Genomic DNA, 14,867 nt, shown 5'->3' with positions numbered 1-14,867 from the left:
AACTGATCAATATAGTATTTTACTTCGTCTTGGCGGTTCATACTTCATGTGATGCTATCTCCAATAAAATTTTATTTTTTACTATAAAATGGAGTAATAATATAATCAAGACCATCTCCAATGATTCACTTTATTTTTCATTATAAAATAGAATAACTCTAGAGTTGAGTTCATTGGTACTTTATTCAGAAAATATTATAATTAACTATATATATAGAATATATAATGAAAAATATAGTATTATTGAAGTATTTTTACTCTAAACTCTATTTTAGATTGAAATATACTAATATAGAATATGGTTAGAGATACCCTAAGTTGGTTTTGTTGTAATTCTACTCTTTTTAGAATAAAAATAAAATAATTAATAAAAAGTAAATATACTATTCAACAAATAAAATAAAAATACAGTGGGACTAGAGATACTCTAACGTACTTACAGTTGTAGATTTTTTTAATCCTTAACTGAATTAGAGCCCTTGAATTTATATTTATTGTGTGTTTTCTCTTCAAAGATTTTTGGTTGTTGAAGGGAAAAAATGAAAGAATGCCAAAAAGGAATAAAAGAACAACTTTGAAAATATTCATGGGAAAAGAAAAGACTAAGAACGACGTCGTTCAAAGCCCATAAAGCGAGGGAAAGAAAATACTTGACAATAAATCTTTTTTTTTTTTTTTTTTTTATATTTCCCTCGTGTTGACTCCTTATATATTAAGGAAAAATCGACCTCAAAACACTTTCACCGTCTCTTTTTTTTTTTCTCTCTCTCTCTATAAGAACCCTAGTTTCTCTCTCATCGTACCGATTTGTCATTCCGTTGCTCGTAGTCGCATAGCCATTCGCAGATCTGGTAATTTAGTTTACGTTTCCTAAGGATTTCGCTTCAATTTTGGGTTGCTTTCTTCTTTATCGTGTTTTTTGATTTTTTTCTTAATAAAATCTTGAGATTAGGGTTTTCTCCCCTTTCTCTAAATTGATGCTTGATTTCGATCCTCGCTTGCGGATTACTAGTCATGTTTATCTTTCGAAAGATTCAGAGACGAATAGGATTTTGATTTTTTTGTTGTTGCGGAAATAGGATTTTTTTTTCTTTGTCAATATCTCTGGTTGATCACTTGTACAATCGTTTGTTTTGTGTAGAGGGTCTTGATTTCTCTATTCAAGGTTTTGACTTGAACACATGCTTCCATAGTTGATTGGAACTTTATCTGATTAGAATCATGTATGTATAGAGCTTCCAAGTACTTTAGATGATTGGTTTTGCTTAAGCTTCTTATATTAGATAAGATTCTGTATGTGTTGTTTAGCTATTGCATTACTTTATCTCCATTGTTATAGATAAGGACACGAGCATATGTTTAAACTTCGACCCTTTACTGAGTTTTTTCTTTGTTTTTTAAATGCAGGTTGTGTGAAATAACGTTGAGAGATTTGAATGGATGATGACTTTGCAGATGGATAAGAATACTGCTTCCTCCCCAAGGGAGCGAGCCAAGTCCATATTCGATAAGGTTCTCCCTCTCTTCACTTATCTGAATTTGGGTGTTTTTAACATGCCTCTTAGAGGGTTTATCGGTTCATCTTAGCTCGTCTTTGTAGGGTTGTATAGGCCGTGTTGTCTCTTTACTTGAGCCTATGTCTTTTGTTAGTTTTGGATCTTCAGCTCAGTGACAATATATCCATACTTTGCAGACTGTTGAGTTAGAAATCAAGCGTAGGAAGGCTGCTCAGGCTCGGAATCCTTCTGACCCGAACCTGTGGCAGCAAATTCGTGAGAACTATGAAGCAATCGTTCTTGAAGATCACACATTTTCTGAGGAGCACAACATTGAGTTTACTCTGTGGCAGCTGCATTACAAACGGATTGAAGACTTTAGATCACACATCAATGCTCTCCTGGCTTCTAGTAACTCGAATGCTCAAAATTCAAAGGGTCCATCTATGGCTGACCGGGTCGCAAATATCAAGCTCCAGTTCAGAACTTTCCTTTCAGAGGCAACTGGGTTTTACCATGAAATGATCTTAAAAATTAGATCAAAGTATGGGCTTCCCTTGGGTTATTTTTCGGAGAGTCAAGATAGTCAAAATTTGGCTGATAAGGATGGAAAGAAGTTTGCAGAAGTTCAAAAAGGCTTGGTATCTTGTCACCGTTGCTTAATATACCTTGGTGATCTTGCTCGGTATAAAGGATTGTATGGAGAGGGGGATTCCAAGAACCGTGAGCATGCTGCTGCCTCGAGTTACTATTTGCAAGCAGCTTCTCTATTGCCAGGCAGTGGAAACCCACATCATCAGGTTATTTCCTTTTCTCTTTCACGTGATGTTTTTAGTTGATACTGCTATGTCGTACAGCTTGGCTAACTGTATCAACTTAATGTCTCAGCTTGCTATAATTGCTTCCTATTCCGGGGATGAGTTTGCAGCAACATATCGTTATTTCCGGAGTTTGGCTGTGGAGACTCCTTTCCCAACTGCCCGTGACAACTTGATTGTTGCTTTTGAAAAGGTTAACTAATAAGCTTATGTTTTGTAATTATGTTAGGTGCTTAAGGCAATCGCTATTAACTTTCTTAGTACCCAAATATAATACATTTCTATCTCTTTGTATGGTTGAGCAGAATCGTCTGAGTTATGCCCAATTGTTTGCGGCTCCCAAAGACTCACCTAGAAGGCCCACTGGTAAAAGAAGAGGTAAAGGCCAAGATAATTCATCGAAGAAAGATGCGGACGTGGTAGCTGCTCCTGAGAAGGATAAAGCAACTAGTGCAGATGAGAAGCTCAAAGCATTCTGCGTTAGATTTGTTCGTCTAAACGGGATTCTTTTTACCAGAACAAGGTAAATTTTTTTTCTGAAAATTAGTTTGTTCTAGCCACCGTTACTGGATCTCTGGTCTAATATTTATCGTCTTTGTTCAGCCTGGAGACATTCTCAGATGTTCTTGCTTCCACAAGCAGCAGTCTACGAGATCTGATTTCTTCGAGCTTAAAGGAAGAGATGAGTTTTGGTAAAGACACCAGTGACAGCGCACTTTTTATTGTTAGGCTCGTGACCATTCTTATATTTAGCGTCGCTAACTCGAAGAAAGAAAAGGAAGGTCAGTCATATGCAGAAATTGTGAATCGTGTGGAGCTCGCGAGAAACTCCTTAACAGCAAGTTTTGAGTTACTTGGGCACGTAATAGAGCAGTGTGCGCAACTGAGTGATCCTTCGTCAAGTTACTTCTTGCCTGGTGTCTTAGTTTTTGTTGAGTGGTTGGCCTGCTGTCCTGATGTTGCAATGGGGAGTGATCCGGATGAAAGACGGACTGCTGTGAGAAGCAGCTTTTGGAACCAGTGTGTTGTCTTCTTCAACCAAATCTTGTCTCTTGGGCCTATATATATTGATGATGTTGAAGATGAGAGTTGCTTCTCGAACATGAGCATGTATGACGAAAGAGAAACTGAAAACAGACTTGCACTGTGGGAGGACTATGAGTTGAGAGGATTCTTGCCATTGCTTCCAGCTCAGTCTATTCTCGACTTTTCAAGAAGACATTCCTTTGGAACTGAGAGTCCCAAGGAAAAGAAAGCTCGTATAAAGAGGATCCTAGCAGCCGGGAAAGCATTGACCAGTGTGATCAAGGTTGATCAGAGTCATGTGTATTTTGATTCAAAGAAGAAGAAATTTCTTGTTGGCTCTGAACCGTCAGATGACTTGCTGGATTCTCATTCAAGCCCAGCGGAAGCTGATAATGCGTTACAAGATAACCAAGGAATGATGAATCATATAACGCCAGTGACGCAGCTATATCAGCAGATTCATTTGGGTGAGGAGGATGATGATGAAGAAATTGTTTTCAAACCTCTGGTTACTGAGAAGAGGAAAGGGGCTTCTGACCAAATATATGTTCCTAATGGAGGAGGCTTCAAGAATCCTGATCAAGTTGCTACTGTGGGGGACTTCAAAGCTTTGAGTGTTTCAGATGCAGCTTTTCATGAAAATCTCCTTCTCCAGGCAAGAGGCAACGCAAGTATTCAACTGCCTGCATCTGTTGGTTCTAACCTTCTGGCACACCTTCTGCCGTCAACACAGTCCCAGGGTGTGCAGTTGCAACAGGTTCAGACACAGGCAGTGCATCCTCAGCCATCTCAATCGCTAGCCTCTGCACGACTTCAGCCAATGCAATCACCGGTGGCACAACAATCGCAGGCCGCACTACTTCAACAATTGCAGTCACGGGCTATGCACTTTCAACATCCTCAAGGACAGGTTCCACATGTTTCACTGGCCCAATCACAACCTGCTTCACTCGGTGTTAGCAAGTGGTTACCAGAAGAAGCTGCTAATAGCCTATCTGGTTTTGCTCAGATGGGTAACGGTCATGTGATGAGGAATGAGATGCAAGGAAATCATGGAGTCTCCTATTACCCTGCACACTCACTGCCGATCCACCAGTCTTTCAATGTCAATGGTATGGCTGGTATGCCATATTCTCAGTCACGAACACCTGAAGCTATGCTGCCACCCATAATTGATACTTTTTCATCTTCTGGAATTATTTCTAATGGCCTTGGCGTGCAATCTTCGTTAGCAAGAAAAAGTCCAATCGGTAGAGCCTCCAAGCATCTTGGCCCACCCCCTGGGTTTAACTCAGTCCCCTCTAAGCTGCAAAAGGAGCCAACACCCGGTCCGGATATGTCTGGCAGCACTCTACCGGCTGATGATTACAGCTGGTTGGATGGATACCAAGGCCAGTCTCACCAAGGCACTGGTTTCAACAGTTCTTTGAATTACGGTTCTTCTGGGAAGCCAGAACACATGGGTACCAGCAATGGACTGAATGGGCCTGCCAACTTTCCGTTCCCTGGAAAACAAGCTCCAGCGTCACAGGTCCAAGCAAAATTTCCATACTTTCAGCATCCTCAGGAAGATAACTTTGTGAACGGAAACGATCAGTCAGCTCAACTCCCCCAGCAATATCCAGGACATCCCAGTTGGTCGGGTCATCGCTTTGTGTGAGATCAGAAAGGAAGAGAGTAACACGGTAAGAGTAGGCATAAAGCTCCTTTCCATTATTATCTAATGCTTTGTGTAAGCTCTTACTCTTGTGGTGTTGATCGACGTATTTGGGGAATGATTCAGGTGAGTGTTACGTATGTTCTCAGCTACCTAACTCCAACTGAGCCTCGTTCTGTTGAAGTATCTAGTTGGAGTCTTTGTGGCCTTGGCTTGTTGTGGGGCACTTCCTACCTGACAGGTTAGTCTTTGTTCACTCTTGTCTTTAAGCTAGCGTTGCAGTTACGCATTCAGACATGTTTTGGCAGTCATTGGTTTACTATACTAACCATTAATGTTATTGATGGTAGATTCAGGAGACAGCTGATGTTGGTGTAAGAGATGTATGGTAACAAGAATGAATGGTTTCTACGGAATTGATAGGAGTAAAGTGCCTTTCTCTTACTTGAAGTGGATGATGAATAAGAAAGGAAACGTACGTTGTGGCTTGCTCTGGATGAAGCACACTTTATCATCCTTTATATCTATTTATATTTTCTTGCGAATAATTGCAGCGAATCTCACTCTCTTGGATTGCTTTCCAGTTTCCTCTCATTTGTTCTATGTTTGTTTCAAACTTCTCTCTGTTTTACTGTGTCGTTTCAAGTTGAACATGTGAAACTCTGCACATGGATTTGAATAAAAAGTACTCGTTTGTTGAAACAATCTCGTTTGTGTCCATGATTCTTTTTACAAGAGGGAGAGTTCATGATCGCGTTTCTGAAAATCGTTTGAAGTAGGTATTAATGGTCCACTAAAACAATTGGTATAATGCAGCTTTCGTATAGAATTAAAAATAATTCTAAAGAGTCGACTTGGAATAAGACTTTCGGAGTAAGATCCCCCAGCAAAGAAAACGATAGAACACGAAGAAGGCAAGCATTATCCCGACATTGATCCACCTTGTGTCCTTGTCAAGCCCTCTCTTCCTCAACACATCTTCTCCCGTCATCAAACACCCCATGTCCCCTCCCGAGAAGCACTCTTTCCGCAAGCTCCAGTACTCGTTCACAAGCATCGACTCCAGAGGGTAACGGTACAGAGAAACATAATACATGAACATCCACGGCTTCGGTATCTTTTCCTTAGGGATGAAGTAACCTGAGAAGAGAAAGAACGCTCCAAGAACAGTGCATATAAGCGAGTTTCCAGAGATGAAGTCAGGAGCAACCGCGCTGAGGAAGAGCACTAAAGAACTAGCCATGAGGATTATAAGCCAGACACATAGCACAAAGAAAGAGAACGCATGAACCGACGGGTTTAAACCCACGATCCAGTAAACCGGTATGGAGAATAGAAGCGATACAACGAATAAAAACGGCACAAACGCGATAGTGTTCGCGATCATGTAAGACGAGATTCTGTACGATCCACGAGACGCTTCTTTCATCAAAACGCGGCGTTCTCGGAGGTAAATAGGAAGCGCTTCGACCGTTGAGGACAAGAGGAAGCTTAAGCTGAAGGCGAAGAGTCCGAGCCTCTCCGCCACGCCTTCTTCGTCGCGTTTGAGTCTCGTGTAAACGCTTCCGAGGCCTAACCCCGCAACAACCGCTTGCATCGTTCTCGCTAGGAAGAGCTGCTTCGTCCTGTAGATGATTTTGCAGAACCTCGAGCAGAGGAATGAGATCTCCGCTACGTCGAAGAGACTGCGAAACTCTTGCTTCTTAGCTATCGTATTATCGTTCTCGTTCTCGTTCTCGATCGATGACGATGATGATAGCAAAGATCGAGAGGAGTCTGTTTGGTTCGAATCGCGTAACGAATCGACGATCTCCATCGCGAATTCGATCGGATTCAGCTGTTCGGGAATCTGAAACCCTAGCTTGGCGATGGAGTCCTCGAGATGCTCGAGATTCCCGAAGTGGATCACCGATCCGCGCGAGAGGATCAAGTAATCGGAGATGTAATCGAGGATCCTATAGCTAGGCTGGTGAATCGAGAAGACGACGGTTCTCTGCTTCGTCTTCGCCATATTCGCTAAAAGCTCAACGACCTGAAGCGAGTTCCGGCTATCTAAACCGGAAGTCGGTTCGTCGAGGAGAAGAATCGGCGGGTCGCGGATCATCTCAACGGCTATCGAGACTCTCTTCCTCTCTCCTCCCGAGACTCCGCGATCCTCTTCGTCTCCTTCTCCAACGAAGCTGTCTTGAACTAGAACGAGGCCTAGGTCTCTCAACAAGCTCTCCACTCTCTCTTCCTTCTCCTTCGCCGTGGAGTCTCGTAAGCTGAACTTGGCGCTGTACATTAACGTCTCTTTGACTGTGAGCAGAGGGAGGAGATCGTCGTCTTGAGGGACGAATCCGCACAGTCTCCGTAACTGATTGTTGTTGCTGATTCTACCGTTGTTTATTAAAATGGTGGAGGCGGGATCTAGTGCCTTGTGGCTCACTCTACCGGAAATGATTTTTAAGAGTGTGGATTTGCCTGTTCCGCTGGGGCCCACCACGGCGAGGAGTTTTGAGGGTTCGGTTGTGAAGGTTACGGATTTGAGGATGGTGACGTGGTGGATGGTGTAAGAGAGGTTAGCGACGGTTAGGGAGTAGCGGTTAGGTGTTGGGAGCGGTGAAGAGGAGAAGGAAGAGGAAGCTGAGGAGTATTCGTCGGGGGAGTTTGAGGATGAGAAGAGTATGATTGAGTCTTCTTCGTGGCGGTTTGTGCTCATAGAAGGAGGAGGGTGGAAGCAAGAAGCCATGGTGTGTGTGTTGTTCATATCTTCATCTCAGAATGTTTACTAAAATGCTTTTTATGAGTCTTTTTTTTTCTCAGAATTGGTGGACCAACAAAAGAAACAAGTTTTAATGGTAGGCAGAGGTTGGTGTAACTCTTCAGAAGCTATGTATTCTAATTCTATCTGGTTGGTCATTTTGTTTGGTTTTGGTGAGTTTCTCATATCTAATATGTACTTTGAAATATGAATAGCACATATGTAAAAACTGTTGTAGTCGTTGACCAACACATGCAAGTGTATCAAACAAACAAAAAGTCATGTGTATTAATTACTAAAATGTAATTCCAATGGTATAATCACTACACAATGTGTTGTTTTCTCTTATACATATCCTTCTTGTTTGCTTCACAGTCTGCTCCAAACCTTCAACATCAATTAGTAGCATTTATAGAGAAAGACAGCGCATGCTTATAGAATTTACAGAAGAATTTACAAGAGAAGAACACACCAAACTATAATGAATGAAGATGTAAAAACACTCCTAATCTCTATGGCTCTCTCTTGTGTTTTGTTATAAACACCAATAAACCTATGAAAACCCGGGCTAAAGCAAAAGAATTTAATGAGCCAAGTCTTCACTTCCTACACCCACACTTGATTTGTCAACAACTATACGTACATTGTATTGTTCGCAAACTCGTCCTCTGTTCTCTGCCCACCACTCTTCTGCTTGTTTCTCGCTAAACCTCTTTCGGCTGCCATCACAATCATCCTCAGATTATGTTTCATTTCATCACTAAACAATAAACATTCAAATTAAGTCTCAAAACAATCAGAAAGAAGAAGTGTACCTGAAACGGACGCGTTTGAGATCCCTTGCCCCTCCCGCTAAGGCTGTGAGAGTGATGTACACACCAGGCTCATCTTCTTCAACCCACTCATTTTCATTACGGGGTTCATTTTCTTTTGCTCGAGTGCTGTTTCTATTTATCGATTCAGCAGCATGATCCGCTTGCTGTCGGTAGCTTGCACCATCAAAAACAGGCGTGCTGGTCCCGTTAGAAAACACTGGAACGGTGCTTGGGACGTCAGCATCAGTTTCTCGACTGTTTGGACGGTTTAATGTATTAGACGAAGGGGAAACGTAATCAAGACTGGAACCAAACGAATTAAGAGAAGGAGACTTGATAGTCCGAACTGATCCAACAGGTAATCTTTCAGCCATGTCTTTCAACTGCATGGTTTCATAGTAACAATCAGTCAGTTGCATAACATCATTTATTTATTTATCAAAATAGCACAGAGGAAAACTTTACCTGAGCGGTAAGTGATTTAATCACATCTTTAGCTGCATTGCATCTCGCTGTTTCTTCGCTAGCAATTGCTAGTGCCTCCTTTAGCTGTTTGGTTGTTCTTTCCAGTTCAACTTCTTGAAGCTGTGCCTTCCGTGTAAGACTTTCAACCTGTAGTAAGTATTAACTAGTGAATTAGCAAAGGAATCAAATTGCAACTAATGAGACTATAAATGGTTCTATCGTTATACAACTCGAGGAGCATTATCTCACCACCTGTGTGGTCCATCTAAGCACACAAGTGCTAAAGTAAATAAGCAGAAGATCTGTTCCCTAATGACTTAAATGCAGAAAGTAATCGTTATGAACCAGAAACACAACTGGACAATCGTTAAACAAAGTTGCTTACTTGAGATCTTAGCATAACCACCTCCTGGCTTATGTTATCATTGGTTCTCTTGGTATCATCTACGACAATTTTTGGTGTAGTTAGTCCTGAAAGAGTGGGAGTTGGCGTTGTTGAGCGAGCTGGTGGGCTTAGGCGTCTTGATATTGGTGAAGTTGCCCGAGACACAATTCGGGAACCAGGAACAGACGCTGAGAAGAATTTCTTTGATGATCCGAAAGTTGGATTAAAAGACTTGGTTACGTTCAGTGAACCTCGGTGAGAGCCTCCACTTGGTATTGGTGAGACACGACTACTATTAAATTCGTATTTCTTGTTCTTCTTGGTTCGGCTGTCCACTTGCTTCATAGGCTCCAACAATGAGAATCTAGCTAACTGTCCGTCGGATCTACAATCCAACTTCTCGTCTCTGTCAACTGCATCTGATCCCTGGTTGACACTTTCTCTTCGGCTCAAGGAAGAATGAGATGATCCATCAGCTTCAGTGGCCTTTTTCAATTTGTTAAAACACTTGTCACACACTCGGTATGGTTTGTTCGGGTTCGGTGCCATACAAGCCTTCAGGGACTTTTTATTACTGCAGGAATGGCAAAACACAAGTCCACAGTTATAGCAGTTGTGCCGCTTTCTCTTGAAATTGAAAGGCTGACGGCAACCTGAACACATTGACTGATCCATCCCTGATGCCCACTTGTGAAGACAGACAGCTGCGGTGAAGTTAGAGCCACATGCAATAGTTTTCACCTGTTTATCCTTAAGCGACTCAACCAATGTTGGCGAGTTTCTATCGTCTACATCCCCATGGCCTAGTCTACCGTTTGATCCTTTTCCCCAAGTGTAAACCTCAGTCCTCGAAGTTAAAACTGCAACATGATAAGCTCCGCAAGCAATTTCTTCGACAAAACCCTTATGAAGTTTACCTTCAACGCGGGCTGGTAACTTTCCATCAGCATGTGGGTTTCCGAGCTGGCCATAAACAGGACTACCCATAGTATAGACATGGCCCGATGTTGTTAGTGCAACTGTTAGGCTATGTCCACACGCAACTTGACAAAAATTAGGTTCTACAAGAGCTGCAACACAGGTAGGCACAAGTTTCAGTTCTTTGTCACCGTGACCAAGACGATTCTTGTCACCATCACCCCATGTAAAGAGCTTTCCTGAAGAGCAGTTACTAGAGCTCGAGCTTCCGACCATGACTTCCACAACTGCGGCTGTGTGCCATATACCACAGGCAGCCCGGACAGTGCGAAGACCTTTCAAGGAGTCTACCTCTCTGGGTATGAAAACACTTTTCCTGTCTCCATGGCCCAAAACACCAAAGGTCCCATCACCGAAAGTGAACAACTGCCCAGCAGAAGTCACAACAGCTGTGTGGTAAGGTCCACAAGCGATAGATGAAACATGTATCCCTTCCATCAAAAAGTTAACTCTTTTCGGGATCCAGTGGCTGACTTCATTTCCATGTCCCAGAATACCAAAATCTCCTTTACCCCAGGTATATAAATCCCCTGATAGAGAAACTGCACAACTATGGTATTCGCCACATGCTACAAGCTCAATGTTAGTGGTACTAAGTGCATCAATAAGCTTTGGATGTTGAACATTGGAATCTACACCATGGCCAAGCCTACCCTCAGATTCCTCTCCCCAGGAAAAACTTTCTCCTTGTTTTGTTACAAGAACAGCATGCTGTTCACCACAAGCAATATTCTGGACATCAAGTACTATAGAAGATTCTAAAGCTTTTGGCACTAAGGAATCCATTTTGATCTCAAACGAACTTCCAACTATATGGTTTCCACCACCCAAAACACCTTCACCTATTCCTTCTCCCCAAATGAAAACGTCTCCCAACGCATCTCCATCATCATGACCAGAACCATGGCTCGAAGAACTAATAGCACTTGACAGACTAACTCTAAAAGCATCCATACCGTGTATGGTATCCGAGGCTCCGGATGACAAAGAGTGAACTGAGATACTTGCCGGATCTGAAGGAAAATATCCTTTTGGAGGAAGTGCATACAATGTCATGTCTGAAAATGCCTTGCCAATGCCATTCTTAGGCGGGCTCTCATACGGACTGTGAAGACAATGGTGATTAGAGCCATCCTGAACGATAAAAGAAAATTACCTTAGTTAAGACATGCAGAAATGAAATGGAATAAAAGATGAAATGGACCATTTCATTCTAGTACTTTAAGGAAACTATCATTGCTGCTAAAGGGAGAATGTAAAGGGGAGCTTCTCCGAGTATAAGTCCTGGGACTGTTAGCTTCGGATGGCGTCTCATCACTTCTTGAGTCGGTCCTCCATCTCCGTTGATGGGAACGGGAGATTAAGGCTTTTAAACCAGTAAACCACACTTGAGCCTCATCTTTATCCTTGCATATCTATGAAATAAAACATCTAATTAATGAACTTCCAATCATAACAGATTTAGATAATAACGATTTTAAAGAGAAACAGTAAAAGAAAAACCTCACCAAATCCAATGACCTCTCGTCGTGTATTAGCGAAAAGGATTGATATTCCTTCTCGGGACGTGGACATCTCTGAAAAATAGGCTGCAAGAGAAACGCAATGGATGGAGGAGGTATCAGAATATCACACTAGATATGCAGGATCCAAATACGCAACCTACTACATCTAAGGAAAATTAGCTCATGCAAATGACACTGACATAAGAAACAGTACTAGTCTCAGGAAACTTATTCTGAACAATTTTTAATGCCAGATCAGGGGAGAAGTGATTGACATTGTCCACAGGTGTAAAAACTTACAGTGCGCTGGCCAGATATGCATGATCCTAGAAACATGGCTCAGCTTCAAATGTTTCTCTTCCTTCCCGGAGAACCATATCAAAACAGACTCATCCTGAAAGTTACAGGACAAAGGTGTTTACTTAGACACAGAACAATAAGACCCCACAGACATTAAGCAGCAGAGACGCAATATAGCATCGCAAAGAATCCACAAATAAACAGGAGAGCGGAAAGAGTTTGATGCTCAAAAAATCCTTACACTAGAAAGGCGAAAAGGACAGAACTTAGGCTTTCCCCTTGTTCCATACTTGAGCAAATAAGCTCCCTTTTTCAGGGCAGTGACAGCCCTGAAAAGTAATTAGTTGCAGCTTAGAAACAATGAATGATACAACAAAACATTAAAGAAGCAGTGGTGGAGGAGACACAAGAATTTCAATCCAACACCATGAACAATGAGCTGCTAAGATAATAGAGATGATCAATACGAAACTTCACCTGATAGAACTCTTGACTAAACAAAAAGAAATCATGAACTAAAAAGAAAATTCAGGAATTGCATTTTATTTATTATATAATAGAATCATAAACAAGAGAATAGAGTGAGAGTATATAAACAACGAACGAACGGTGCTAAACGAAAAGAGCATTAAGGACGAACCTGCTCAATATCAATATCCCTCGCAACTACAGGATCAGCTCTGCTAAGATCCGACGCCATTCTTCCCTTCCTAGTCCACATATACCTATACAATTTTCAAAGCAGAGCAGCTTCTTCTTATAGCTCCAGTAAAATCAATCCCAACAGTAACAGCTAAAGAGCCGCCGCTTAAGTAAAATGGAGTTGTTCTGTTGATTTGCTTAATTAACAAAAATGCCAGAGGAAGTGAATAATCTAGATTCTAGAGACGAGGCAGGCATATGCATATGAATATGAATATGATCTTCTACTACTACTCTCGACCGAAAGGCACTAGAGAAAAAGATACACTTTATTTTTCTTCCTTGCAAATAATAATACTATTATTTATTGAGTTTTAATTAATATATAAATCCCTGCTTTACTGTCGTTAATTACGGGTTTATTATACATCGACAAGGAGGAACTTGATATACAGAGTTCTATGGTTTCTACATATACATGATAAATATATTTTGTATCCCTAATCTGTAATCATGTCAGTAAATCAGTCAGTCACTTTCCTGAAACGCTTTTGACGAATTTATCTTCTTTCTTTCGCCAAAAGCCTAATGTGAATATTACCTTTCGTGTTTATATTTATGTTTTCAATCGGCCGGTTCCTTGTATTAGTTTGGAATATTAACTCGTCTAAAAATTAAAACCATCTCATATACAAGTTATCAGTAGCGGCCTTGAGGGGAAGCAAAGGAAGCTCCAGCTTCCGGCCTTCATTTTTATAAGGAAGATTTCGGCCAATTAGATTTGTTAATCTACAAGTAGTCTAGTGGTAAATGCAAATATGCTAGTTAGAAAAGGTTTGCAGTTCGAAGCTTCTGGCATTCACCTCCTATATTCTTATTTTTAATCAATTAATGGGCCATAATTATTTTAATTGCTTCTGGTCTTATTATTTTCAGGCCCGGCACTGCAAGTTATTGACCTCAAACAATTTCTAAGATTTTCTTTCAGAAAAAAAAAACAATTTCTAAGATGTTATTTTCCTGGTTTTTAAAATATTTGGAGAATGAAAAACTACAAAAAAATAAAAAGCAGGTGAAGACTACAAAAACCACAGGAAGACGTGCAAAGAGGGCGATGAAAAGCGGGAAGATGCTAAGGGCATCTCCAACCACAAACACTATTTTAGTGTTAAAACCACACTATTTTAGTGTAATTTCAACACTAAAACCAATGTCTTCTCCAACCATAACACTAAACTTCACACTAAAACTATTTTATAATATTTTATATATTAAGTTTTTTATTTATCATTTATTTAATTGTATGTTTTAGTAATAAAATAAGTGAATAGTATTTTAGTGAAATGAATAGTGTTTTAGTGTGGTGAATAGTGTCACACCAAATTTGGTGTCAAATTTTAGTGTTGCACTAAAATGGTGTGATTTTTACAGTCCCATTGGAGATGATTTGGTGCAAAAGTCACACTAAAATAGTGTTTTGCAGTCCCATTGGAGCTGGCCTAAGAACATCTCCAATTCCACTCTATTTTTTACTTTAAAATAGAATTTAGAGTAAAAAATGTTCCAATGGTATTCTACTTCTTACTCTATAATAGAGTGAAAAATAGGTTTACTCTAAATATATAGTAATTTGTTTTTTTTTGTTATCATTCTATTTTATACTCTAAAATAAAATACCATTAGAGTAAACTCAAATTCTATTATAAAATAATTTTATTTTAAAATAAAAAATAAAGTAAGCCATGGAAGATGGTCTAACAAACAAGAAAACACAAGGCCTGTTTGTTAAATTTGGGGAGGAAGTGACTGTGTGAAAACAGTGCCCACCACCCACTTCCATCACTATCATCATCTGTACAGCAGCTAGTTTTTAATGTTGTGGTAAATGCCTGTCACACCACTATGTAAGGTGTGTGGGGGATTTGGATAAACAGCAAAAAGTTGTGACTTTTTGTTGTCCTACACAATTAATTATTCAACAACCGTCTCTCTCATTTCACTCTGTTCATTGAAATCTTGAAGCTGTTTTTTTTTTTT

At 40.6% G+C, this 14,867-nt stretch overlaps 3 protein-coding genes across 3 annotated transcripts; 1 reads left to right on the top strand and 2 right to left on the bottom strand.

Annotated features, from left to right (window-relative positions):
• Window positions 1-693: 693 nt before the first annotated feature.
• Window positions 694-5,702, top strand: LOC103845757 (protein SMG7). The gene is made up of 8 exons (XM_009122642.2): window positions 694-851; window positions 1,408-1,512; window positions 1,694-2,296; window positions 2,385-2,507; window positions 2,620-2,837; window positions 2,918-5,025; window positions 5,124-5,238; window positions 5,348-5,702. The coding sequence occupies exons 2-6, from the start codon at window positions 1,441-1,443 to the stop codon at window positions 4,998-5,000; spliced, it is 3,099 nt and encodes a 1,032-aa protein (XP_009120890.1). The 5' UTR covers window positions 694-851; window positions 1,408-1,440; the 3' UTR covers window positions 5,001-5,025; window positions 5,124-5,238; window positions 5,348-5,702.
• A 43-nt stretch (window positions 5,703-5,745) lies between these two features.
• On the bottom strand, window positions 5,746-7,802 carry LOC103845754 (ABC transporter G family member 23). The gene has a single exon (XM_009122640.3). It carries the CDS (start codon window positions 7,744-7,746, stop codon window positions 5,839-5,841), a length of 1,908 nt encoding a protein of 635 aa, XP_009120888.1. The 5' UTR covers window positions 7,747-7,802; the 3' UTR covers window positions 5,746-5,838.
• Window positions 7,803-8,024: 222 nt separating this feature from the next.
• On the bottom strand, window positions 8,025-13,423 carry LOC103845756 (PH, RCC1 and FYVE domains-containing protein 1). Its single transcript, XM_018655591.2, is given in 10 exon segments — window positions 8,025-8,459; window positions 8,556-8,938; window positions 9,021-9,167; window positions 9,406-11,517; window positions 11,604-11,798; window positions 11,892-11,972; window positions 12,189-12,209; window positions 12,211-12,282; window positions 12,430-12,516; window positions 12,829-13,423. Coding segments are annotated over 10 exon segments (3,315 nt in total). The 5' UTR covers window positions 12,910-13,423; the 3' UTR covers window positions 8,025-8,323.
• Window positions 13,424-14,867: the final 1,444 nt, after the last annotated feature.

The sequence above is a fragment of the Brassica rapa genome, chromosome A10 (assembly GCF_000309985.2).
Source record: "Brassica rapa cultivar Chiifu-401-42 chromosome A10, CAAS_Brap_v3.01, whole genome shotgun sequence".
Lineage (NCBI taxonomy): Eukaryota > Viridiplantae > Streptophyta > Magnoliopsida > Brassicales > Brassicaceae > Brassica > Brassica rapa.
Note: the sequence above shows the minus strand (reverse complement) of the source record. Positions and strands in the feature narration are given on the sequence as shown.